At 38.8% G+C, this 27655-nt stretch overlaps 1 protein-coding gene across 7 annotated transcripts in view; it reads right to left on the minus strand.

Annotated features, from left to right (window-relative positions):
* parga (poly (ADP-ribose) glycohydrolase a) overlaps positions 1 to 27655 on the minus strand; it is a 190648-nt gene that overhangs the window by 53460 nt on the left and 109533 nt on the right. For all 7 annotated transcript variants that reach the window (XM_048616254.1, XM_048616253.1, XM_048616252.1 and 4 more), the window contains 3 exons: positions 21215 to 21275; positions 13084 to 13159; positions 6994 to 7141 (listed from right to left, as the gene is read on the minus strand). In XM_048616254.1, coding sequence (XP_048472211.1) covers positions 6994 to 7141; positions 13084 to 13159; positions 21215 to 21275 — 285 coding nt within the window. The remainder of the gene's footprint in view (positions 1 to 6993; positions 7142 to 13083; positions 13160 to 21214; positions 21276 to 27655) is intronic.

Raw genomic sequence — 27655 nt, forward strand, 5'->3', positions numbered from 1 at the left:
CATCCAGACAAATGGAGAGTATTCCATTGAACTCCTGACTTGGCCTTGTAGATGGTGGACAGGCTTTGAGGTTTCAGGTGGTGAATTACTCGCCGCTGCATTCCTAGCTTCTAATATGCTCTTGTAGTCACTGCATTTATGTGGTGAGTCCAGTTGAATTTCTGATCAATAATAACTCCCAGGATGTTGATAATGGGGGATTCAGTGATGGTAACACCATTGAAAGTCAAGGGAGGGTGGTCAGATTGTTTCTTATTGGTGATGGTCATAGTCTAGCATTTGTGTGGAGTGAATGTTATATGCCACATGTCAGCCCAAGTCTGGATATTGTCCAGATTTTGCTGCATTTGGACACAGACTGCTTCAGTGTCTGAGGAATCGCGAATGGCGTTGAACATTGCACAATCATCGGTGAACATCCGCACTTCAGACCTTATGATGGAGGGGAGGTCATTGATGAAGCAGCTGAAGATGGTTGGGCTTGGACACTATCCTGAGGAGCTCCTACAGAGATGTCCTGGAGCTAAGATGACTGACCTCCAACAACCACGACCATCTTCCTATGTGTCAGGTATGACTCTATCCACCAGAGAGGATGCCCCCGGATACCAGTGATTCCAGTTTTGCTAGCGGTCCTTGATGCCACACTTGGTTGAAAGCAGTCTTGATGTCAAGGACTGTCACTCTCACCTCACCTGTGGAATTTCAGCTCTTTTGTCCATGTTTAAACGTAGGCTGTAATCAGATCAGGAGCTGAGTGGCCCTGGCAGAACCCAAACTAGGCATCACTGAGCAGATTATTGCTGACCAGCTGCTGCTTGATAGCAGTGTTGATGACACCTTCCATCACTTTACTGATGATCAAGAGTAGACTGATGGAGTGGTAATTGGCTGGGTTGGATTTGTAATGCTTTTTATGTGCAGGACATACTTGGCCAATTTTCCACACTGTCTGGTAAATGCCAGTGTTGTAACTATACTGGAACAGCTTGGCTAGGGGAGCGGCAAGTTCTGGAGAACTAGTCTTCAGGACTATTGCCAGAATGTTGTTAGGGCCCATAGCCTTTGCAGTATCCAGTCCTCCAAACGTTTCTTGATATCATGTGGAGTGAATCCAATTGGCTGAAGATTGGGGACCACGGGAGGAGGCTGAGATGGATCATCCAATCGGCACTTCTGGCTGAAGATTGCTCCAAAAGCTTCAGACTTATTATTTACACTGATGTGTCCAGTCTTCCATCACTGAGGATGGGGATATTTGTGGAGCCTCCTCCTTCAGTGAGTTGTTTAATCATCCACCATCATTCACAACTGGGTGTGATAGGACTGCAGAGCTTAGATCTGATCCATTATTTGTGGGATCGCTTTGCTCTGTCTATCACTTGCTGCTTATGTTGTTTGGCATGCAGGCGGTCCTGTTTGGTGGCTTCACCAGGTTGACACCTCATCTTCAGCTTTGCTTCGTGCTGCTCCTGACATGCCCTCCTGCACTCTCCATTGAACCAGGGTTGATCCCCTGGCTTGATGGTAATGGTTGAGTGGGGGATATGCCGGGCCATGAGGTTACAGATTGTGCTGGAGTACAGTTCTGTTGCTGTTGATGGCCCACAGTGCCTCGTGGATACCCAGTCTTGAGTTGCTAAATCTATTCGAAGTCTGTCCCATTTAGCATGATGATAATAGCCTCCATCGTGTTGTGTGGCACTGTCAATATGAAGGCAGGACTTTGTCTCCACAAGGACTGTGCAGTAGTTGCTCTTACCAATACTGTTATGGACAGATGCATCTGTAGCTGGCAGATTCGTAAGAATGAGTTCAAGTATGTTTTTCCCTCTTTTTGGTTTGACCCAGTCTAGCAGCTATATCTTTTAGAACATGACCAGCTCGATCTGTAGTACTGCTGCCAAACCACTCTTGGTGGTGGACATTGAACTCCCCTACCCAGAGTACACTTTGTACCCTTGCCATCCTCAGTGCTTCCTCTAAGTGTTGTTCAACATTGATGAGTACCGATTCATCAGTCGAAGGAGGATGGTATTTGGTAATCAGCAGGAGGTTTCCTCAACTGTGTTTAACCTGAAGCCATGGGACTTCATGCGATCCGGAGTCAATGTTGAGGACTCCTAGGGCAACTCCCTCCTGACTATATGCCAACTCTGCTGGGTTTGTCCTGCTGGTGAGACAGGACATATCCAGGAATGGTGACAGTGATGTCTAGGTCATTGCCTGTAAGGTATGATTCTGACAGTATGACTATGTCAGGCCATTGCTTGACTAGTCTGAGAGACTGCTCCCTCAATTTTGACACTAGCCCCAGACGTTAGTGAGGAGAACTTTGCAGGGTCAACAGGGCTGTTTCTGCCGTTGCCCTTTCTGATGCCGAGGTCAATGCCAGGTGATCCACCTGGTTTCATTGATTTGAGACTCTGTAGCGATTGGTACAACTGAATGGCTTGCTAGGCCATTTCAGAGGGCAATTAAGTGCCAATCACACTGCTGTGTGCCTGGAGTCACATGTAGGCCAGACAGGTGAGGATGGCAGATTTCCTTCTCTGAAAGATATCAGTCAACCAAATGGGTTTTTTCAACAATCGACAATGATTTCATGGTCATCAGTAGATTCTTAATTCCAGATTTTTAAAAAAATTGAATTCAAATTCCACTATCTGCCATGGTGGGATTCAAACCTGGGTCACCAGAACATTATCTAAGTCTCTAGATTAACAGTCTAGCGATAATACCACAAGACCATCGCCTTCTTGTTTGCCAAGAGCTGATCTGCAGGTCATCTCCATTGTCTCTCATCTGTAATGGCATAGGAAACCAGTCCAGTTTGTGTCATAATGATGGCTGGATCCCACTTTTCATCAGTGCTATAATTCCATGCTAACACTTGTGACGTTTTTGGAAAACACAGCACTTGGCTTTGTTCTTCTATTGTTTTCCATCAATAATATGTTTTGTCATGGGTGGTTTCAGCAAATCAAATGCTGTGTGCAACTGATGCTTTACCATGAGCAGCGTCTGAGACCTTTGAGTCTTTGAGTGGGTTGTGCTCGGTAACTTACCAAGTATTCCGACAATCTTCTGGACATGGACCCTTGTTCATGGGTTAACCTTAAGGAATATTTCACTGTCTGATCAAATCTTTCCACCAAACCATTTGTGGCTGGGTGATAAGGAGCTGATTGAGTATGTTGAATACCATTCTGCTTTTGACAGCCTTAAACTCTTGTGATATAAACTGTGACCATTATCACTAATAAACTATGGATAACCAAACATCACAAAGATCCTCCCCAGTCTTTCAATGGTTTTCTCTGAAGAGGTCGTCTTCATGATGGCAACTTCAGGCTATTTAGTTATGCGCCAACCACCACGAAAAACATTCAGCATTCAAGAGGACAAGCATAGTCAATATACATTTTTTGCCATGGCCTTCCCAGCTATTCCCATGAGTGCAATTGTATTAATGGAGGTAGGTTGTGAACTCTTGCAAAAATTGTCCATATTTTTGCCTTCTCCTCAATTTCAGAGCTAAGTCCTGGTCACAAAAATAGCTTCTCACCTTCACCCTTATTTTAATAACACCACAGTGATCTTCATGTTTAACATTTCCTTAGCTGTGCTGGAATGCTGAGCCTCGTTCCCCAAAGGAGACATCCTGCTTGTATGGATAGCTCTAGCTATCAGTCCCTCTTGTAGAGAACAGGCACAGACATGACAGGCCAAATCCTATCATTTCAAATTATTGAACCAATTAGTGCTATAGATTAAAAGAATATTTACTCCAACAAGCAAATATTGTTGTCATATATCAGGGAAAGATAACTATCATGCACTTGTGTGTCAATTAAACAAGGTTTTGTAATATTTTAATGCAGCAGGTTGAACAGGTTGCATGAGGTTTACGAATTTTGTTCCTTCTAATATTCATCCATGCAATAATTAGGATCTTACAGTATTTTATACAGTAGCTTCACAAGAACTATCGAGTCACAACTCCAATTTGAAAACCCACACTGAGTGTTTTGCAGAATTCTAATGTCGAGTCCATACCTTTTTCCTAAAGTTTAATCTACTTGAAATTTAGTAGATCTTAATTTGCTCCTGAAATATCACATACATGAAGCATTCTTGTCAATTTATCTATATTTTCTCATTAGTTAAAATTTAACTAATCAAATCTTACTTAAGAATTAATAACACTTTTTCAGAAAATTCTGTTCTGTGATCAATTAAACTAGCATACTAATTATTTATTTAAAGCAAGGTAAAAATGTCATCATGAGGAATGGGGGTGCATACTCCAACATCTGTGAATGTGGTTGATATTTATAGTAATGTATACAGTACTCTAGATAAAAAAAATCCAAAACTATGCTTTGCAGCCAGATGTTGATCTGTTTAAACTAGCAATGAATGGTAGAGACATACTGAGGATGCAGGATTCAGGATACTTCAAGGAGGTGTTTTACAACATATCACTGTGGAAATTGATTAACTGTAAGTCTCAGCAGCCACCTCTACTCCCCTTTGCTGTTGAATATTTGGGTCCCTTAAAAACTGAACTTTCCTAGCATTTACTAAATAGTACGGCATTTCATTCAACAGAGATTACAGCATTACTTAACCTTCCAAAGTTCAACATATTAAAACAAAGGAAAGAATTGCGAGAAACATGGAGGTCATGATGCTCATTGAACTTGCATCAACAATCTATGAGTTGCCAAATACACTGAAAACAATACGCTAATAAAAAGAATTTGAAAGAATGGTAAACTAATCCTCAGATGAAGGCGGGCAAGGGGACAATGATCACCTGATTCATGAGCAGCTGTCCGATTGTCATTGGCCAAAAAGGTTCAGACAGCTGACTGACACAGAAAATAACCTGCCCCTTTACAATAATTGCTTGGGGCAGAGAGAAGTTCTCATCAAGCAAACCATGGAGGCAACAGTTCCCACTGGGCAGTTCTCACCAGGTAGGAGGAAGACAGATCAGCAAGAAGCGGAGGAAGACTAAGGGAAGAGTTCCCTAACATCTCGGCTACAGAGCAAGATGCTATCCTCACGACTTTAATGAGACAATCATTCCAAACTGACAGCCTTACTTGTCTTCTGGTATCGGTTCTAGTCACGGTTGTATACTTCCTTTATCTAATTAAAGAATGTACCGTACTAAACTGTTGCTTCTTTGCAAACTCAATAAACTATCATAAAATTATTTGCAAATTGTTGTCTGCCTATATTAGGTAACCGTGAGCACGAACCCCGAAAATCAACACTTGCCCTCCACCTGACTGGCAGTCAATGTTTTGCAAAGATTGGAAACCTAGCTTTTAACTAATTCATAGTATAAATTAACAAATCTCAATGAGCAGACAGGTTACAAGTGATTTACTGCCCTGTGGCATTGGCCACTCTGTGTCTAGCTGTAGAGATTATTCTTTTTGAATAATTTGACAAAACCATATGATGCATTTACTTAAATTCTCAAATGGATATGCTGCATAACCTTTATATCTGTAATATTTTCATGATATCAAATGTCAGAAAGTTACTAATTGGCTGCTTTATCATCCAGATGGTACTGCTTTCATTAATTGTTGATAAAACCTGCAACTTGCCAAACAGTGTTTTAAGAGGCTTTGTTGGGATTGACAACAGTTGGTTCAAATGCTCACCCATAGAGCCTATTGTCAATTTTAAGTGGTCTGTTCATTGCAATGCATCGCTTAATGTATGCAACAGGTACCTTACTGACTTTTATCACTCTGTTCAGTTTCTACAAAATTCAACATCTAATTGGAAGCATATTTGAATTTATCAGATTAAGTACCAAATAGGATTCTCTAATCAGCAGGATATAACTGACTGCTAGAAGCTGTACGAAAACAAGCCTACCCAGGAAAAACTGGTCACTTAATGATGACTAATCATAGCATCAACCTCAGGTACATTGCTTCACTCAACATTGAAAGTAACAGCCAGCCAGTTTTGAAGCCTCCAGGGAATAACCCATAAAAAATGAGCTTTAGGTACCTATCTTGTCAGCCAATGTTGCAGTGATTTATTCACAAAAATCAACTCATTACCTGTTTACACAGATAAAAGACTGGACAGTAATTTGGCAGGAAAAAAAACTGCCTCTTACTGAAACCAACCAGTGTGCCAAAATAGCTTTTTCTGGTTTTCTAAGGAGTTGCTCTGGTTTTAAAGATATGCATTCGTGCTCTTGTGAAAATAATCGGGATTATTTTCAAGAACTGATATTTTCTCAGTGCACAGCAGGATCAATTTGACTCTTTTTTTTAAAAACACTTCTAGATTTAAGACAACTTCCAATCTTTGTGACAGAGAAGGTAATGTGGAATCATTTCATTCCTATTATTATAGGTCTTCTCCAAGTTGTGGGGAAAAATATTAGAAAGTAGGTTGTTAGTTGGCAGCCGATCAGGTACTTAACAATTTGAAAACAAATGTAAATCAAAAAACAAAGTCAAATAAATATACAAGTGAATCTATTACATATATTTTTCTCAAAATATGTACAGTTTATAAATATATATTAATCATAAAACCACGTGCAAACATACAGCAAAGATTCTTGAACACTGCAGAAATAGAATTTAAAAAAGAAACTCATTATGTAGTCAGTAATGTCAGACAGAAAATGTAACTTTCAGAATTGTTTAAGTATAGCACAATGATCCTCAAGAATGTCCTCAGAAGGGAAAACAATCAATTTCCTTAAACCTTCAGCAGTGCACAACTTTACTCAAAAACAATAAACTAAAATAAATTCATAGATTCTTTTTGAAAACAGGTTTCTACAATATTGGTTATATTCAATTGTAATTATCCAGAAGTGAAGAATTTTCAATAGTTTAAAATACCTTTATACTTCATCTAATAGCTAATCCAGAATTTCTTATAAAGTTTTCAACCTTCAAAATATTGGGCTAAGAAAAAGCAAGAAAGAAAACAAACCTGTAACGATGAGACACTCATTGTCATCCAGAGCCTCTGTAAATAGCCGTGAAACAATGAGTTCAGGGTTTATCAAAAAACGGATTTCTTCCTGGACAAGGCCAGCACGTGTGACACCACCTCCAACACTTTTGTTTGCAAAGTCAACCTGAAAGCACAGTTTTTGTTTAAATTTAGGGATTAAAACCAGGTCATGACATTTGAATGGGCATCTTGCTATTGTATTTTTACACCTTCATTAGATATTATGACTATAACAAATTCTCATTTCCTACAAACCCAGGCATGCATGTACTGAGTTCATATCAAGAGTGGGCTGCAAGTGTTAGAAAAGCACACAGTCTTTTAATTGTGAGATGCTGCTCGCCTGATGGGTTTTTGAAAGTGAAACCATTTTCTAGGCTGAAGTGAGGGCAAGGACAGGAAGCATGCAAATCTTTACAATGACAATAGTATTACACTTGGCGATAAAATTCCATGTTTGGTTTTAAGTTCAAAATGGCAAAATTCAAACAACATTATTTGTGCTTAATATTTAATTTTATTTTCTCCTGGAGGAACACGGCACCTTTTAGTAACTGGAATGGCATAGGCCAACAGAAAATGGTCCCACTTAGAATCACCTTACCTTTGCTGATCTGCTCATCAGACAGCAGAGTCTAGTTGAGAAACACAGTTCAGCTGAAAACTTAATGAACCGTTGCAAATTTTTTATAAATGCTAGATTAATCATCAGTAAGAAACATAAATCAGCACAAAATGACAGCTAATTAGTTTTAATTATATACACTGCAATGTTGATTTAACTTAATTTACTTTTTGCCCTAATGTGTTGAATTTCTGGTTTGCTGGATCTCTTCACCTCAACCTGCAGTTAACTCCAATGGATAGTTCGAAATTTACTAAAATCCTTCCCAGGAGTAGCCCTTTCAATGAATCTTAATATTTCTATATAAAACTTAATTGCTTTAAGTAGTGCAATCATAAATTAACTTAATTAATCTCTAGAAATATTTTGTAACCTCCTTAATTGATCACACATCCTACAATTCAAGTATTATCATTTTGTTTTTCATAGATTGGATATACATGGCAAAAAAAAATCTAAAAAATATGTTGTAAACAAAATACCAAAACAGATTTTATACATATATGCAGAAAACTAAATATTATGTACTGGTAGAATTCACATGTGTTGAGAGACAGGTGCAGCACTAAGTTAAGTTTCAAGCAATTTATGTGACCTTTAATTAGCATATTTACTAATATTTATATGAATCAATAAAAATAGATTTTACTCTATTGCTTAATCTGATCAAATAAGAAAGGCAAGTACCCTTATTTCATAGATTTCCTTTTTGATAGATACAAGCCTACATTTCATGTAAAATATGTACATTAAAACATAATTAAGTTGGCTATTTGCACATTAACAACTCAAACCAGAATATGATAATTAGGAGTGTACACACAGATTACTGCATTAAAAGGACTATTTAGCACAATTTGTACTCAATAGTTAAATCGCTGGTACCCTTCCGTGAAACACATTCAATACATAATTTGGTTAGTACAACAAACTAACATTAACAGTCGCATTTTTCTGGAGTCATCATGAACCATTAGTATTCCTAGGTTTCTGAGAAACATCAGCAGAGATTTGGGGACAGGTCCATCAGCTAATTATACAGAGAGTAAGGAAGTGGCACAGTGGCAAAATACTTCATGAAACAGTCAATCATTGTAGAAAGATTTCAAAACCAGTAAAATTGTTTCAATATTTCAAGTAAATTACCAGCATTTCTACCTCGCTCCTACAATTGATCGAACAAGTGATAGCAGCAGCAGAATGGCACAGTGAGAGCCCGTAACCCAAACGTCGATGGATTGAAGCCATTCTCTGTTATTTCTGTGTTCCCATTACAGCTGTAAGGGGGCACTTGTGGCTCCTGGAGATGTCATTCAAATCTCCCAACTCTTATTTTGGAGACTCTCTTGTGGTGCAGTGGTGGTGTCCCTACCACTGGATCAGGAGGATTGGGTTCAAGTCCCACCTGTTCCAGAGATGTGTATTAACAACTCTGAACAGATTGCTTAGAAAAATAGGTTAAATAAAACATTTAAATTTTTTTTTAGAATGAGTACTAGAAACCATAGTTTTTTTTAATACACAGACATATACTGTGAACAGCATTATATATTGAACAAGTTTGAACCAAATTAATAAAAAGCAGAATTCAACTATTTCCTGCAAAAAGACTATTTGTCTTGTTTACTTCAAGCTCACCACACATCTCTAATATGATATTCAATGGAACTTCAGTATTGTTTTGGAAGATTTCCAATTTTCGTCGCTAATAACAAATTTTTGTGAAGGGATTTGTAAAAAGGGCTACATGACAAATATACCCTAGCAACCATCATTACCTTTTGGGAATAAGGAGAAACAATTCCTCAAAATGCATTAAAAAAGCTGCACAATTATACAATATAATACAATTGAGTACATGACAGGAATGGCCCCTTCGGTACACCAAGTCTGCTCCAATTCTAATGCTTATTTAGACCTGCTACTTATTGCCAATGCACAGTTTCTATCCCTCTGTACATCTCCCGTTCACGGGTCATTCAAAATATGCCTTAAATGTGCCTGCTTCCACCATCTCCACTGTCAGTGCATTCCAGGCACCCATATCCCTCTGAAAAAGTTTCCCTGCACTTCTCTCCTCAACTTTCCCTCTCTCACCTTGAACCTGTGCCCTGTTATTGCGGACTTTTCCGCCCTGGTATAAAGCCTCTGACTATCCACTCCATCCATGCCTTTCAATTTTGTAGTCCTCTATCAGTCTTTCCAGTGAAAGCAATCAGAGTTTGTCTAATCTCTTCTCATAAGTAAAACCGTCCAGACCAGGCAACATCCTGGTAAACCTGCGCACCCTCTCCAAAACATCCATGTGGTAGTGTGGTGACCAGAACTGCATGCAATATTCCAAATGTGGCCTAACTAAAGTTTTGTACAGCTGTAACATAACTTGCCAACTTTTATATTCAATGCCCCAACTGAGGAATGCAAGCACGCTGTATGCCTTCTTGACCATCTTATCCACCTGTGTTGCCATTTTCAGGACCTGTGGTCCTGTACGCCCAGATCCCTCCGTATGTCAATCCTCCTAAGGGTTCTGCCATTTACTGTATAATTTGCATCACCTCACATTTGTACAGAATTAGATATTATGTTCAACGGACTGCAAATTAACTCTGGAATTTTGCTTATTTTATTTTGCATCCTAATGCATAGGTTTTCACACCTAAAAAGACACAAAAATATGTGGCACAAATGAGCTTGGGAACCTGTGGGGTGGGAAGGGCTGCACACTAAGATCAAGATTGAAGATGTTATGACATTGCTACTATCATGAACACAAGTATGCCATTCTGAAGAAACGGCATTAAAAAGAAATATGTCCTCGTACTGAATACCAAATCAATAAAGTCTGTAATTTTAAAATCGTAAGGGTTAATTGGCCAAACCAGACTTCTGAGATTAAATCTGAACTTTTGTAAATCAATTCTGATGCCATCGTGTTGAAAGCCACCGAGTCCTTTAAAAGCTCTTTACAAATTCAACAGAAAAAATATGAAAGAGCCAAGATGAGGCTATGATCCCATCAGAGCTTTGCTCTGGTGTCCGACTTGCCAGATGACAGCTGCCATTGCAGCTCCTTCAAGCATGTTAAAATGAAGTGGAGAAATGATAGGAGCTGCCTCAGGGCTAGGATTTAAAGCAGACTCTTTCAATGACCACCAGCATCTTCATGTACCTGTAATTTATTTCAATTTGCAACATGCAGAATGCACTTTTAAAAGGCACTGCATTATTCAGATGCTAATCTAACTGTGTCCTTCAGGAACTGCAGAATTGCATATTTTCCACTTTCAATCACGATATTAAACCAGACAGGTAAATAGTTAAATCAAATCTTTAATTTTGTTCTTGTTTATTTATTTCCTTTACCATTTTGCATGTGCTTTGAAATAACTGCTGTTCAAGGATGATGAGTCTATAATTATAATCAAACATTAAAGTAATTTCTAAAGACTTTTAAGGCAATAACCATTAAAAGCTCATTGTTTTTACTGTTGTAGAAAACCTGCTCGACTGAGAACTACTTGATTTGTTTTAGAGGAAGCAAATCTCCAAGGTGCATTGAGATTGTACATTCTCCCAATAGGGTTTTATGGTTAAGCAATTTCTATACGCTCAATTTGGTTGAACTCACTAGTGTCACATGCCTGTACATTTTCCAACTGTGCACATCTCCTTTGCTTTATTAGAATTAGACACCAATTTCACCAGCTGCTTCCTGAATTCCATCTCTCTCTACACGGACCCCTCCTCCCAATAAAAACATTAAGCCTCAAGATTTCAGCCACTTGATGGTGGAATGATATGGCACTTTTTTTTAAAAAAAGATGTCACGTTGACAACAGCCTTTGATTTTTGCCTCAGCAGATAACTTTGCAAGGTAGCTCAAACAGTACACTTAATGCAGTTGCTGGTAGACTTTAAGTTGACCACAAGCCACAGGCAACTGGACAGCATTCAGGCTGCTCTAATAATCTATCAGCATGCTCCTAGAAAAGGTTATCCTGTCAATTTAAAAATTAGTCTCTCAGTGCACTGTGTTGCTGCCAATGTAATAAGCAGAAAAGGGTTATAAGAAGCATCTTGGGATCCAAAGCTCAGAATCGTTATTCAATTTCAAATTCAAAGTGCTCTCTACGCGATACTTTCAATCAAAAATTCTACAGGAGTCCTGTATATGATTATTAGTGGAGCAGCACCACAAAAGTTGCTAAATGTTTGGGACAAACATGTATATTTATGACAATCTTGAGAGCTGAGACAGCTGACCTCAAAGTTTTGTATCAATGCAAAAACCCTTTAGGCAATACTAATAAAGTCTTAATAATGTGTTGCTTAACTGTGGAATTTTATCAGTTGTTGTGGGTACTTCGTGCATATCCCTTGAATGCACAAGCCTGTGTATGAAGTTAACCACTATTTATAAATAGGGTTTGATGATGGATATTTCTCAGCTCAATGTTACGATTATGCTGCTTAAAAAAAAAGAGAAAGATTGTGGCACATCAAAAAGTCCAGCTCTTTGAGTATTTAAGACTTTCAGTTTTGTCACTTGGAGTCCTAAATACAGCTTTGGATTGCTTTTATTCACCTCTGGAAATAAGAGAAGACCCATTTATCAAAATGGAAACACCATGGAAACACACATTATGAGATATTTATGCAATACAATGGCAGAAGTATGCATTTTGACATGGTGCAAAACAAATTGTTATTTCTACAACTGCAGAAAATACCATGACCTCTACATTTGCTGACCACTGACTCAAAGTCTCTCAGTAAACTGTAATAATACTTGCATGTCGAAATGCAAAATACCTGGATACAATTTGATAATACAATGACCCATTTGTATGCAAGAAAAATTGATCCCAAAATGAAATGTTTATATATGGCACCGCAAAATCCTTCTAATTGTAATCATGTATTTTAAATATCCTCCAAATTTATTATATTATGTTGAAATGTCAATTAAAGAGCACATTCTTTAACTATTTTGTTTTACCTGAACCTTTTGAATTTTAATGACTGAGAGTGTCACTGGCTTGACCAACAATTATTCCCAATTGCGTTGGCTAGGTAATTTCACAGGATAGTTAAAAGTCAACATTGCTGTGCGTCTGGAGTCACACGCATGGCTGACCAGGTAAGGATGACAGATTTCCTTCCCTAAAGTGAATTATCTAGGTATTTACAACAATCAACAATGGTTACATGGATGCCATTAGACCAGCCTTTAATTCCAGACTTTTTTTGCTGATTCGTGCTATGGTGAAATTCAAACCCATAATCCCAGTACATTAGTTAGGGGGCTGTGGATTACTCATTCAGCAATATTACCTCTACTAAAACCCCTTGGTTAGTCCAAGAAATATGATAACCAGTATAATTTTGGTTATCAGCAAATTTTCATGGCTTTCTTTAAGCTTGTATTCTGTTCATACCTGAAGCATGCCACGGCCATTGTCTTCAATTGTTCCTTCACACGTAATGTGCAGTTTGGTCAGCTTCTCTGTGGACCTGAAAACAAAACATTACAATTAAATAAATCTAATTCATTTGAATACCTAAAATGGAAAATAACGTATTTTATAAATTTATATCAGATGTAAGGGAGAAGGTAGCATCATGGTAATGCCACTGATGTGGTATTGCAGAGCCTAAGGCTAATGCTCTGGGAAAATGGGCCAGAATCCCACCAGAGAAGGTGGTGAAATTAAACCTGAGCTTTGCAGGGGTTCAAGGAGAAAGGCCATCACCATTCTGTTCCAGATCAGTTAGGGAGATAATTGGTTGACAGTGAGAGCTTAGTTAGCAACACCAAAATCCCACGAACAAATCTCTTTTAAAAACGGATTCCAGAATTCTTCTAGAATATTCACCTAATTACTATGATCTATATTCTGGCTTAAAACTGCTATACACCCTTGCCCATTGCTTATTGATAAGTACTGCAATTTTTAGCAAAGAAGTAAATTAACTCTGAATGGAACTATATTTTTTTTGCTAACTTCTTAACACAGTGATAGATTGCTTATCAATCTCAAATGATACCTTCCAAAATTCATGAAGGTTACCAGTGCACATTCATGAAATCAGAAATTACTTCTTCTTTAAGAACATGACAAATTGTATAAACATAATTAAAAGTGTTTTCAAATGATTAACATAATCATTATTATTGTCAAAAATGGCAAGCTAATTACAGACAGCAAATGTATTTTTGAACAGGTCAGAACATGCTTCAAGGGCAGGTTGACGAAGAGTCACTCAACCCGAAACATTAACTCTGATTTTTCTCCACAGATGCTGCCAGACCTGCTGAGCTTTTCCAGCAATTCCTATTTTTGTCCCTGGTTTACAGCATCGGCAGTTCTTTCAGTTTTTATCTAGGGCAGGTTGAACTTGAACCTTGAAATTCTGGTTCTGAGGCAAAGACACATAGTAATGTGCCACAAAGGCTCCTGTCACAACTTTAGCCTGGTGTTCTTCACTACTAGTCCAGTGACATTACCACCCATCATCACCTGCCTCCAGTGCTGAACGGGTAACAAAAGCCTTGCCCTGAAGATAAGCACATCATTCAAGTAATACATGCAAATCAGATTCTAATCAGATTACCATTTGTCTCAATTTTCTTCTTGTTAGCAAAACTTGCAAGAAAAAAAATCTAAATACAGATGAGAAAATTTAGCTATGTAAATCTAACAGCCCAAGTATTTATACTTTGTGCATTTGTCAACTGAACTGCAGGCATGAAATTCTAACTAACAAGTCAGTTTAAATTAAACAGAGATAAACCATCTACTTAAAAAAAATGGAAGCTTGTCAGAATTAGAAAAATTGAGTCCTGCAGAACCTTGAACCTCCAACTTTGAATCGTAACATACTGTCAGAGTTGTGCTAGCTTCATGAATTATTGGTAAAAGTTTATATCCTACGTGGCAATTACATTCATGGCAATCAGCATTCTTATTGCTCAGTGTATGAATTTTCACAGGACAATGTTCTGCAATAAATTTACTGGCCAGACCAATGAAAATAAATTTGCCCTTAGGTCCCAAATTAACAGTAGGGCCTTACTGGTAGATGTTAACCCTGACAGGAGGACAAAATGATCACTATTTCTTTTAATTCTTTCAACTGAGATAAAGGAAAATATAACCACTGACAAGTAAATTTGCTAGTAACCTAAATTATTCAAAAGCTAGAATTGCAGTCAACATATTTAATAATACAGTAAAATCAATAGGATTTAAGTCATAAAAGCTATTCAGTACCCTTCAACCATACATTTTCATGTGATATTAGAGGAAGTTTTGGTGGCATTCACATGAGATCACAGTTGTATAAATGAGGAAATGCTAGTTTATCGCATGTGATTCACTCTATGAGCTCACCCAGTGATTTCTGATAGTAGATGGCATGAAATTGTGTTTTTGGGGAGCTTTCAACTCAGGTTTTGAAACAAATTTAACCAGTGTATTGATTTTACAATTATATGGACACCAGTGGGCTTGATCATTATTTTAAGTTACTGTAGTTAATTAAATATATTCACAGGCAATTAGTGGAAGGAATAATATTTTACATTTTATATTATTTTAGTGTCTTCCAAGGTCTGTCCAAAGATAGCTAATATCACTTTTCATGTTAATGATCAGATATTTGACTATAACCAGTAAATAACCAATAATCTAATGAAGTCAAGCACCAGGTTTTAAAATAATGTTCATGACAGCTCCATAATCACACACCATCTCCCAGACCATGAGTGTGTTTGCATATATTTTTAGTTATGATTTTTTTCTTCTTTGCATTGAAGAGGTCACATTAATTAGTCAAAATGTTTGAAAACTCAAGGTTAATGCTGCTTTCTAAGCAATATGATATTGCTTGGAAATATTCTACGTGATAACTTCAAATTCTTGGATGAAAGGTGCATTATATGTGTAACTAAAGCAAATCTCCGAAACACGTAAATTGCTTTCACCACAAGAGCCTAAACCCAATTTAAACAAATAAGCTACAAATAAAGAAGCCAAACTCCAGTTCTTAGTAAAATTGATTAATTAAACTGTGATATTTATTTCATAAGCAAGAGGAGAACCACACTAAGGTGGCTGGCATTCCATTTTCAATGTTTGAAGAAATTAAGCTAAAAAGTCAACCATTAACAGCATCACAATCCACTTGTTACTCCCTGCTCCCATTCTGTAAGCTCCTTGCAATTCTTTATGCATCAAACTGTAGCAATTATTTAATCCTAAGCCTTTATTAATGTCATACCTAGCTTGAATGCTGTAAACAAGAGAATAATACAGATTGATGCACTGACCAATTTCCATTTCTCTGTAATACTGCTGCATCAATGCTTGGATCAATCCTTTCTATTCAGCTGAGATTTAGATCTCAGAGTCAGAGTTTTATACCATGAAAAGAAGTGATTTAGCCCACCGCAGCCACGCTGGTCATCTACTCTCTAATCGTATTTCCAGCAGACAGACCTCAGCCTTGTATGTTATGACATTTCAATTGCTCCTCTAAATATCTAAAATTTGTGAATGTTCCCACCTTGACTCCCCTTTCAGGCAACGAGTTCCAGATATCGTCATCCTTTGGGTGAAACCATTTTCCCTCAATCAACCTCCAAACCTCCTACCCTCAGCTTAAATCTACACCTGTCACGGAGTAAGGAGAAAGGCTTTGTCCCCTCTAACCTACGTCCCTCAATTTTGTACACCTTCGTCAAGTCCCCTCCCAATCTCTCTGCTCTAAGGAAAACAACCCCAGCCAATCGAGTCTCTTTTTCTGAAACGATCTAGCCCAGGCAACATCCCAGTGAATCTCTGCAGGACCCTCTCTAGTACAGTCATATCCTTTCTACAGTGTAGCCAACAGAACTGTACACAGCTAAAGTCCATGTAGGCCACATCAAATGCAAAACCCTCATCAACTCTCCTGGATACCTCTCCAAGTCCAGATACATTCTGTCCCTCAGAATTCTTTGTAATAATTCAGATTTTTGCTCGAGTATTGTGGATAGCTCTGGACATCCCACTATAGGAAGGATGTGAATACACTGGAGAGAATGCAGAAGCAAATTATAAGAGTATTTCCAGCAATGAGAAAATTCAGTTGTGAGTTTAGATTAAAGAAATTGGGAGTATTCTCCTTGGACAAAAGGTTGCTGATAGGAGGTGTGATAGACGTTTTCAAAATCATGAACAGGCTGGATAGAACTGATAGGGAAAAACTTCTGCTTGTAAATGGAACAACAAGAAGGCATAGAATTAAAGTGATGTGCAAGATTAGCAAGCGTGCTATTGTGAAGAATCATGTCATCCTGAAATCATGTCTACAATTACAAAAGTATCTATCTACTCCCCTCATCAACAAATCCTTAACTGCTATTGCCTATTCATAGTTTTTCCTCACCCCAAGCAGAAGGACCACCCACGGTACCACGGCCTTGACTCGGGCAGGCCTCCAAGGAGGAGCCATCACTTTCATCAGTTTCCAAGGGTGTAAACAGTTTAACAGCGAAATGCACTTGGGTGATTCCCTCACTACCTGCCTGATCCCTTTCTTATGTTTCTCAGCCATCCATTCTTTCTGTACCAGCACGACCTTATGCTGCAGGATAATTAAATCCTGAAATTGGCTGTCAATGAACCTCTGCCTCATGAATGCACCATACTGCCCCAAATGTTGCTCGAGTTCCAAAACCCAGAGCTCGAGTTGCTCCAACCAGAGGTACTTCCTGCACACACGGTCATCCAAACTGTCAGGAGCATCTAGGGTTTCCCACATAGCATAGAATGTGCAAATCACGGATCTGAGCTTGCCAGATATATCTTAACTAAACAGATCATGAACACTTGCTTTCATTTAACCCTTATTCCTTTAAAATCATACGCTAGAAAGATCTTGTTCTTGTCAGACAACCAATCGCCTTAACTCTATCAAGTGAAGAAATTCAATTTTGAAGTTCTAAACTATTAATTGTCTGTGCGTAGTTTTGCAGCTGTACTTAAGGTCTTAATGTAAATCAATATCCAGAACAGGAGAGAAAAATACCCAATTACTATCTGTTGTCCTGTGATGTCTCATTTTGATTTTGTTGGAACACCTCCACCACCGGTCCACCTGCCTCTGGGATGCCTCCGCTGTCACTGCTCTTTCTAAGTTCCACACAAGTCTGCTGCGGGTTTGCCCACTTCACGGTGCTCACTCAGCAGCTCCTCTCCATAATGTAACTACAAACAGCAAGGGACCCAGCACTGAATCCTGCGGTACACCAATGGACACAAACTTCCAGTCACAAAAACAACCTTTGAACATTACCCTTTGTCTCATCACACTAAGAATATTTGGCATACAATTTGCCAAATTGCCCTGGATCCCATGAGCTCTTAGCCTCTTACGAAAGATCCGATCAGAAGTCTTGAAGTCCATGTAGACTACATCAACCAAACAACCTTAACCTACACACCTAGTTGTCTCCTCAAAAAATTCATGCAAATTTTTTAGACATGATCTACCTCAACAAAACCATGTTATCTTGATTAATCCTTGCCTCTGTAAGTGGAGATTAATTCTGTCCCACAGAATTTTTTCTCATTGTTTCCCTGCCACTGATATTAGACTCATTGGCCTATAGTTTCATTGTTTATCCCAGCCATGCTTCTTGAATAAAAACACAATATTAGCTTTCCTTCAGTCCTCTGCTACCTCTATTGTGGCTAGAGAGGATTTAAAAATGAATGACAGAACCTCTGCAATCCCCTCCCTTGCCTACCCCTGCAGCCTGGAACACACTTCATCTGCATCTGGCTATTTAATCACTTTAAAGCTCACTAAAGCAGATAATACGTCTTCCCTTTCATTGCTAATTTGTTCAAGCATATCACATCACCCTCCCAGGTCTCTATACTTACAGTGGCCATCTCTATCGTGAATAGTGCAATATAGCTCGTGCAAAGTACTCATTTAAAACGTCTCCTACATCTTCTATTTCCACATACAGAGTACCACTTTGGTCATTACTCTTTCCTTGGTTATCCTCTTACCCCTAATGTACTTACAAAACTTACAAGATGCTTATAAAATGGATTTTCATTTATTTTACCCATCAGTGTTTCTTTATGCAACCTCTTTGCTTGTGTAATCCCCTGAATGTTCTATACTCCTCTTTGTTTCTCCTGTTTTGAACCCTTGGTAGCCGCCATAAGCTTCCCTTTTTTCTTTATCGAATCCTGTACATCTCTGGATTATTTGCTCTCACCCTTCACCTTAATGGGAATATGTCAACCCTGCATACACTACGCTTCTGTTTTGAATGCCTCCCACTGCTCTGGTGTAGACTTTCCTACAAGTGGCTGCCTGTAGTCTACCAATGCCAGATCCTACCTTATATAAAAGCGATCTTCCCCAAACTCTTAAATTTTACTTCTGGTCCATCTTTCTCCTTTCCCACAACTACAGGTAGTTCTGCAATAATGCGTGTTTTGTTAACATGAATTGGCTGTAATGCTATTGATGAAAAGCAGACGCTGTTTGGATAACGCAAACTTTCTGCTGTACAGGTATAACGATTTTCAAGGCAATTTCCTGTAGTGCAAGGTCACACAAGAACGCAACTATCAGGTTATAGGAGAACTACCCGTACCTTCAATCTTACTGCGATGTGGTCACCGTCACTGAAATGTTCCCCTCACTGGCACTTTTATCACTTGCATGACTTTGCTCCCTAAAATTAGAGAGACTTGCCTATATATCTGCTCTTTTATTGCTCCCTGACTGCTTGGGGATCTATTGTACACTCCCAGCAATGTGACTGCTCCCTTTTTGCTTTTAGGTTTTACCCTTATGACCCCATTTGAAGAACCATCCAAGGTATTCCTCCTTATTGCAGTAATGAATTCCTTGATCAATATTGCGACACCATTGCCTCTACTACAGCCACACCCTCCTTTTTGCACGAAGGTTCTATACCACAGAATGTGGCGTTGCCAGTCCTGACCCTCACCCAATCATGTCTCTATGATAGTAATGATATCATAGTCCCATGTGCTCATTAGATCATCAACTCATCTGCAATATAATAAAGAACTGTGGATGTTGGAAATCTCAAACAAAAACAAATTGCTGGAGGAACTCTGCAGGTCTGGAGAGAAAGCAGAGTTAACGCTTCGGGTCCAGTTACTCTTCTTCAGATCTGAAACTAAAATGTTAACTCTGCTATCTCTTTACAGATGCTGCCAGACTTGCAGAATTTCTCCAGAAATTTCTTATCTGCCTTACTGACAAGATTCCTTGCATTAAAATAAATGTCATCCAGCTTTGCCATGCTGCCCTATGCTTTAACATGACAACATACATTCATCTTCTAAACTGACTCGCCTTTTCCTCTAGACTTGTATATGCATCACCCCTACTGTACCTCCACCCATCCCCTTAGACAAATTAGTTTAAATCTCTATCAATAGCACTAGCAACTACCCTCCTTGAAATTAAGCACTAGCAGGCTGCCCTCAAGCTAAAGGCAGAAAAATATTTTACCAATAGATTAATGTGATATAATGGAAAGTATTTCAATACACACGTGAGTATTCCTCATCAGATGCACTGCATCAATTTATAGATTTTGACTGGCTTTCCTTGTTTATTTATTTAGCAACCTGACTCTTTGTATGAGGTTTTTGAGAAGGCCTTTCAGCTGACGTGAGTGTTTGTGCTTCATACCTCACATTTGCAACATAACCTTGAAGGAACCTATCTTCTCTGCACTTTACTATTCAAACTGCACTCTGATAGTGCCGGGGGACTGGAACGTTGTCTCTTTGGTGGCTACTTTAAGTTACATTATCCTGCAATAAACTTCAAAAATACATGCTTAGGGCTATCCATTTATCCAGCACTAACACAGGCACAATATTTTAGAGAAAAGCAATTTCTTGTAACACATTAAATCCATTGGCTTACTTTTTAGGGATCTTCATTTCGGTGTTAAGGTATAGCCATTCATATATTGGATCCTTACCTACAGCACCAAGGAAAACTAACTATTGTGCAGTGAGATACAGTTAATGTTTCAGGTGGATAAACTATCATCAGAACAAAGATGGTTTAACCTGAATATTTTCAGCATTTTTGTTTACATTAGTTTTCCAGCAGCCACAGCATTTGCTTTTAAAATCTTCATCTATTTTATCAACATTAAAACTATATTGCTACAAAAACCTATTCAACGTCAAGCACTCAGAGATGGATCGTAACAACCATTCAATCTGACTCAATTGTACGCAATGTAATAGACTGAGCTAACTTTCACCTTCGACAGTTTGAACGTAATTTTTGGCCTCAGCCATGAAGTCTTCTTTGCAGACTAGGCAGCAGGCGTTAAGTGTACAAACGTTATAGGTTATTCACAATCTCAATCACTTTCAACACAGTCATATCAAACAAAACAATGCTCAAGCACAATGTGATGACTGACCAGTAGGTAAATACACTGAAGTCAATGTCCCTGTTAAAGTTAAACCCAAATATAGGTTGGTAGACTTCCCTTACCTTTCCCATTCAGGGAAGTCATGTAGACACTGTCGCTGAAATGTTACTAAGCCAGTGGGTTCTAAGACAAAAAGAGAAAGAAATTAATAAAAGACAGAGGCATCCAAAATAACAGACACTTATCTAAACACATTAAATTGACTTGTATGAATAGTTATACAAATTAAAATGCTACATTTATTACAATATGGACATTACAAACAAAAGCTCATATTGCACTGTTGAACAAATTCTGCCTTTAAAAAATACTGAACATAGATATTTAACTAAAAATCATTGTACGGTTACAACAAAGAAAGAGGCTATTTGCCCCACTGTGTCCAAGCTGGCTCTCGATAAGAACACATCATCACTGCTATTCCCAATAGCTATCCAATCCTTTTTTCTTTTGTCTGCAGCGAATTAGGCAGCCACAAAAACAACTTTCAGAAGGTGTAAGATGTGACAATGTGAGGATATCTACATCTAAAGAATCAGATATTGCTTAAAGTAGGAGCCAAATTAGAAATCGGTACAGCTCATCAAACTGTACATTCTCCATGAAACCAAATCTAAAAGTTATATTTTTACCCTTTGTTCGTTTTTCACAGAAAGGATTTGTGCACAAGTTAGATTAAGGAGCTTTTTTCTAACGAAACAAAAATTGCTGAAAAGGGGTTAATTTTCAATATGGCTTATATTCTGAGTCTATCTCAGTAAGGTATCACAAAAAATGACATCACTTTTCCCAGCCATAATAAAAATGATTAGGAAATTCCTCAGTTAGTCATCATATTTATATAACTGGGATTGGTTCTACTGGCATAATTAGAATTATGCAACTATCCTCCACTGAAGGCACTATACAATTCAGAGAGAGTTTGCTGTAGCATTCTGCAGAATGTTGTGTTCTGCAGTTTATAGAAAGCATATTATATTGCTTTACTATACGTCCCATTCATTGCTGAGCACAGAGACATCAAAAGACACTCAGATTCCAGTAGAGCAATAACAATGAAATCATGACAATACAAGGAGGATCTCTGAGAAATAAGCAATGGACAATTCATGAGTGGCATCTGCATATACAGGAGAATACCTCACACGTCAGTATCTATACCTCGTTTTCACCACTGTAGCCGCTGACAGAGGCTTGTAAAAATTTACAACGGCAACACAAAGGAGGATGAACAACCAAAGGTTGCAAAGGAAACAAACCATGACTGGACAGGAACAGAAAAACTGTTTTAATGTTTTCTTTTAATTTAAATGACTCATGCTGGCATGCTAATACTTATGTTCTTTGGTTTTGTAAGAGTACCTGAATAGAAATGTTATCAATTATATGAAATTACTCTTCGTTGCTCTATTTTACCTACAATGGATAAAGCAGCTTACAACATCAAACTTCTCCATCTGTTCAGAAATATTGAAGGAATATCTAAAGTATCAATTCAGAACAAAAAGTAATTCTGTTGCAATATCCCTGCTCCTTTTAACCACGCCAGTCGATAGTCAGCTTCCACAATAAGTCAGCGGCCAGACTGCTCAATATGGTAGCTAACAATGAACCCAGGTAGATTAACAGTGACAGATCCTAATTTAAATAATATGAAGGTGACAACGTCACATCCTAAATGATGGATTGCATGTACCTTTTCACTTTTACTTTTGATCAGGCAGTTGTTACAGCACATGTGGGATCAATCCCAAGCATGTCAAAGTGAGGAATCTCCTGCAGCATCAGCAATGCAAGATGCAGTTGCTTTTCTTAAGCAATTCTTAAGCAACAGGTTTATCCAGAGTTTAGTTTCCATAAAATGTCTTCAAGACAACTTTGTGGTGCATTAATTGCTAACTCCAATGTAACAGGAGACTTCATAGGGTTCACAACATATTTAAAATGTACTTAGAACACAGCAAATGATAATGGTCTGTTTCATTGATGAGAAGTAATTTAATTAGTACACAAGAGGATGTTTGGAAGTAATTATAAAAAAATCTCCTGCTCACATGCCTGATGAAACATTAGCATTGGCACCATTCTGTCTTTCAAAAGGATAGAACCATAAAAATGATACAGCACAGAAGGGGGCCATTCAGCCCATCTTGTCAGTATTGGCCCAAAGACACCCAGATATCCTTTCTGATCCCATCTTCCAGCACACGGCCCATTGCTCTGTAGCTTTACAGCACTTAAGGAACTTTTTGTAAGAGTTTAGGGTCTCTGCCTCTATCACCAGCTCAGACAGCGAATTCCAGACACCCACCACTCTCTCCATTAAAAACATTCTCCTCATATCCCCTCTAATCATCCTTCTGCCACTTTGCTTGAATCTATGACCCCTGACTTTTGAATTCTCTGCCAAGGGAAACAGGTTCCTTGTGTCTACTCTACCTCTACCCCTCACAATTTTGTACCCTTCAATCATGTCACCCCTCAGCCTTCTTTGTACAAGGAAAACAACCTCAACCTCTCCAATCTCTCTTCATAGCTACAATTTGCCAGTTTGAGCAACATTCTCATAAATCCTCTCTACACTCTCTCCAGAGAAATTGCATCCTTCATGTAATATGGTGACCAAACTGAACACAATACTCCAGTTGTAGCCTCACCAGTGTCTTATTCATTTTCATCATTACATCCCTACTTTTGTATTCCATATCTCTGGCAAGAAGAATAGCATTGAATATGCATTCTTTACAAATCTTATCCACCTGTACAGCTACCTTTAGTGACCTGTGCACTTGCATGTTTAGATCTCTCACTTCATGTTGAACTCCCTAAATGCATTACCACACACCCCTCAGAGTTGAACTCTATCTGCCACTTTCCTGCCCACTCCACCAACCCATCCGTATCATTTCTGAGCTTACAGCTATCCTCTACACTATCCACTACATGGCCGATTTGAGTTGTCTGCAAATTCCCTAATTGTATGCCCACATTCAAGTCCAAATCGTTAATGTGCAAGACAAGCTGCAGGGATTCCAATACCAAGCCCTGCTGAACACTACTTGAAACAGCTTTCCATTTGCAAGGGTTGCCATCGACCATTACTGTTTCTTGCAACTAAGCCAACATTGGATCCAATTTGACACATTACTCTGTAGCCTATGGGCTTTTTCTCTTTTGAGAAGTCTGCCACATGGAACCTTGTCAAATGCCTTACTAAAATACATGTAGGCAACATCTATTGCCCTACCCTCACAGATACTCCTCGTCACTTCCTCAAAGAATTCTATTAAATTTGTAAGGCATGATCTTCCTTTAACAAAGCCAAGCTGACTACTCCTGACTAGTCCATGTCTTTATAAGTGACAGCTTATCCAACCTCTCAGGATTGAATCTAATAATTTGCCCACCACCGAAGAAAAACTAACTGGCCTATAATTGTTTGACATTTCCTTTGTACACTTTTTAAACGATGGAACCATATTTGCATTCCTTTACTCCTCTGGCACCTGACCTGTGTCTAGTGAAGATCGGAAAATAATCCTCAGAGCATCTGAACTTCCTCCCTGAACTCCTTTAACATTCTTGGTGACAATCCATCTGGCCCTGGCAACTTTCAAGGATTCCAACTCTCCGATCACTCACTCGCTCATGATTTATTTTGTTCCATTTTTCACACTGCTCCTCTTGGATTACTATAGCCACCTCACACCTTTCTTTGTGAATATGGAGACATAAAAGTCATTTTAAAATTTGTCCCATATCCTCTGTAACACAAGTTTCCTTCTTCATCTCTGATAGGTCCCTCTTTTTCCTTAACTATCCTTTTGCTTCTTATATACTGGTAAAACATCTTTGGGTTTTCCTTCATCTTGCTTGCTAATATTTTGTCGTGTCCTCGTTTTGATTTCACTATTTCATTTTTAACATGATCCTAATACTTTCAATGCCCCTCCAGGCTATTTGCAGTGTTGAGATTTTTGTGATGATCATAAGCTTTCTCTTTCTGTTTAAACTTCCCCTGTGTTTTTCTAGGCAACCACAGGGGTCTGATTTGCCAGTACCATTCTTATTTTTGTCTGCTTTGTGTCCTAATGATCTCACTTTAAAGTGCCTCCCACAAGTGGCTACCGTTGATTTAGCAGTCTTGTCCAGTCCACCAGATCACTTCAGTTTTGTAAAATTTGCCTTCTCCCAATTTAAAACATTTACTGCAGATTTATCTCTATACTTTTCCATAACAAGACTAAATCTAACCAAATTGGGGTCACTATCCCTGATATGGTCACCCACTGTCACTTCACTCACTTGTCCATCTTCATTTCTCAAAACTAATTGCAGAATTTCATCTCCTCCCATTGGGCTTGACACATACTGTTTAAGAAAAACTTTCTTGACACAGTACATGGATTTTTCACCCCCAATACCGCTTATATTGTTTGAAATCCAGTTGATATTGGGATAGTTAAAGTCTCCTACAACTACTGCCCTCTTATTCCTACAGGCAGAAATTTATCTACATATATGTTCTTCTATCTCCCTCTCACTATTTGGGCTGTCTGTAATATATTCCTACCAGTATGACTGCCTGTTTATTATTTCTAAGTTCAGAATGACTCAATTGTTAACCCATTTAGTTTACCACCCCTTCTCACAACTATAATTGATTCTTTAACCAATACTGCTAATCCCCTCCATTTTTGTCACCCACTCTATCCTGCCTGAAAACTCCAAACGCAGGGATAATCGAGTCGCCAATTTTGCCCCTACCTTTAACCAAGTTTCTGGTCTAGCAACAACAACATTGTACTGCCATGTATGTGTGCACTTAGTTCATCTGCCTTGTTTGTAATACTCTTTGTACTCAAGTACAAACAGCTCAACTCCGTCAATTTTCTTTGCTTGATGCTTTTAATCCTTGTTTCTTTTGACATTCCGAGTCACTGACTACATCACTAACTAATGTTCTACCTCCCTTTTCCTGATCTGAATCTGACCCGTCTAAGACTACAGTTTGGTTCCCAGCCTCCTGCCATACTAGCTTAAAACCTCTCCAACATGATTACCAAAAGCCCTTGCGAGGATACTTGTCCCACCTCTGCTCAGGTGCAACCCATCAGGCTTGTACAGGTTCCAACTTCCCCAGAAACGGTCCCTTTGCCTCAAGAATGTAAATGCCCTACCTGGTATACCATTTCTCCAGACACACATTCATCTGATCAATGCTTTTATCCCGGTTCTCACTGGCACTCAGTACTGGGAGTAATCCTGAGATTATTACATTTGGGTCCTGCATTTCAATTTCACTCTTAACTTCCTATATTCAGCTTTCAGGGCCTTTGTTTACCTATGTTGTTGGTACCTATGTGTACCATGACCACTGGACCTCCGCTTCAGAAGATCCTACAGCTGCTCTGTGAAATCCCCAACCCTGGCCCTGACACCAGGTAGGCAATATACCATCCTGGATTCATGAGAGTGGCCACAGAAATGCCTGTCTGTACCCCTTACTACTGAATCCCTATCAAGGGTCAGAGAGATGTACAGCATGGAAACAGACCCTTCAGTCCAACTGACCCATGCTGACCAGATATCTAAATTAGTCTAGTCCCATTTCTCAGCATTTGAGCCATATCCCTCCAAACCCTTCCTATTCATATATCCATTCAGATGCGTTTTAAATGTTGTAATTGTACCAGCCTTCACCACTTCCTCTGGCAGTTCATTCCATACATGCACTACCCTCTATGTGAAAAAGTTGCCTCTTAGGTCCCTTTCAAATCCTTCCCCTCTCACCTTAAACCTATGCCCTCTAGTTTTGGACTCCCCCACGCCAGGGAAAACACCTTGACTATTCAAAATAGAAACTGAAAGGACTGTGGATCGTGAGGACGGGTCACTCGACTCGAAACGTTAACTCTGACTTCTCTCCAGATGCTGCCAGACCTGCTGAGCTTTCCCAGTAATTTCTATTTTTGACCTTGACTATTTACCCTATCACTGGCCCTCATGATTTTATATACCTCTACATAAGGTTACCGCTCAGCCTCTAACGCTCCAGGAAAAATAGTCCCAGCACATTCTGCCTCTTCCTACAGCTCAAACCCTCCAACCCTGGCAATATCCTTGTAAATCTTTTCTGAACCGTTTCAAGTTTAACAACATCTTTCCGAAGCAGGGAAATCAGAATTGAACGCTGTATTCCAAAAATGGCCTAACCAATGTCCTGTACAATTGCAACATGACCTCCCAATGCCTATATTCAACGCACTGACCAATAAAGGCAAGCGTACCAAATGCCTTCTTCACAATTGTCTCTACGTCGACTCCACTTCAAGGAACTATGAACCTGCACCTCACGGTCTCTTTGTTTGGCAACACTCCCCAGGACCTTACCATTAAGTAAGTCAGTCTTACCCTGATTTGCTCTACCAAAATGTAGGACCTCACATTTATCTAGGTTAAACACCATCTGTGACACTATAGCCCTGCTGCACATTTTCCTC

The sequence above is a fragment of the Rhincodon typus genome, chromosome 34 (genome assembly GCF_021869965.1).
Source record: "Rhincodon typus isolate 14 chromosome 34, sRhiTyp1.1, whole genome shotgun sequence".
NCBI classification, from domain to species: domain Eukaryota; kingdom Metazoa; phylum Chordata; class Chondrichthyes; order Orectolobiformes; family Rhincodontidae; genus Rhincodon; species Rhincodon typus.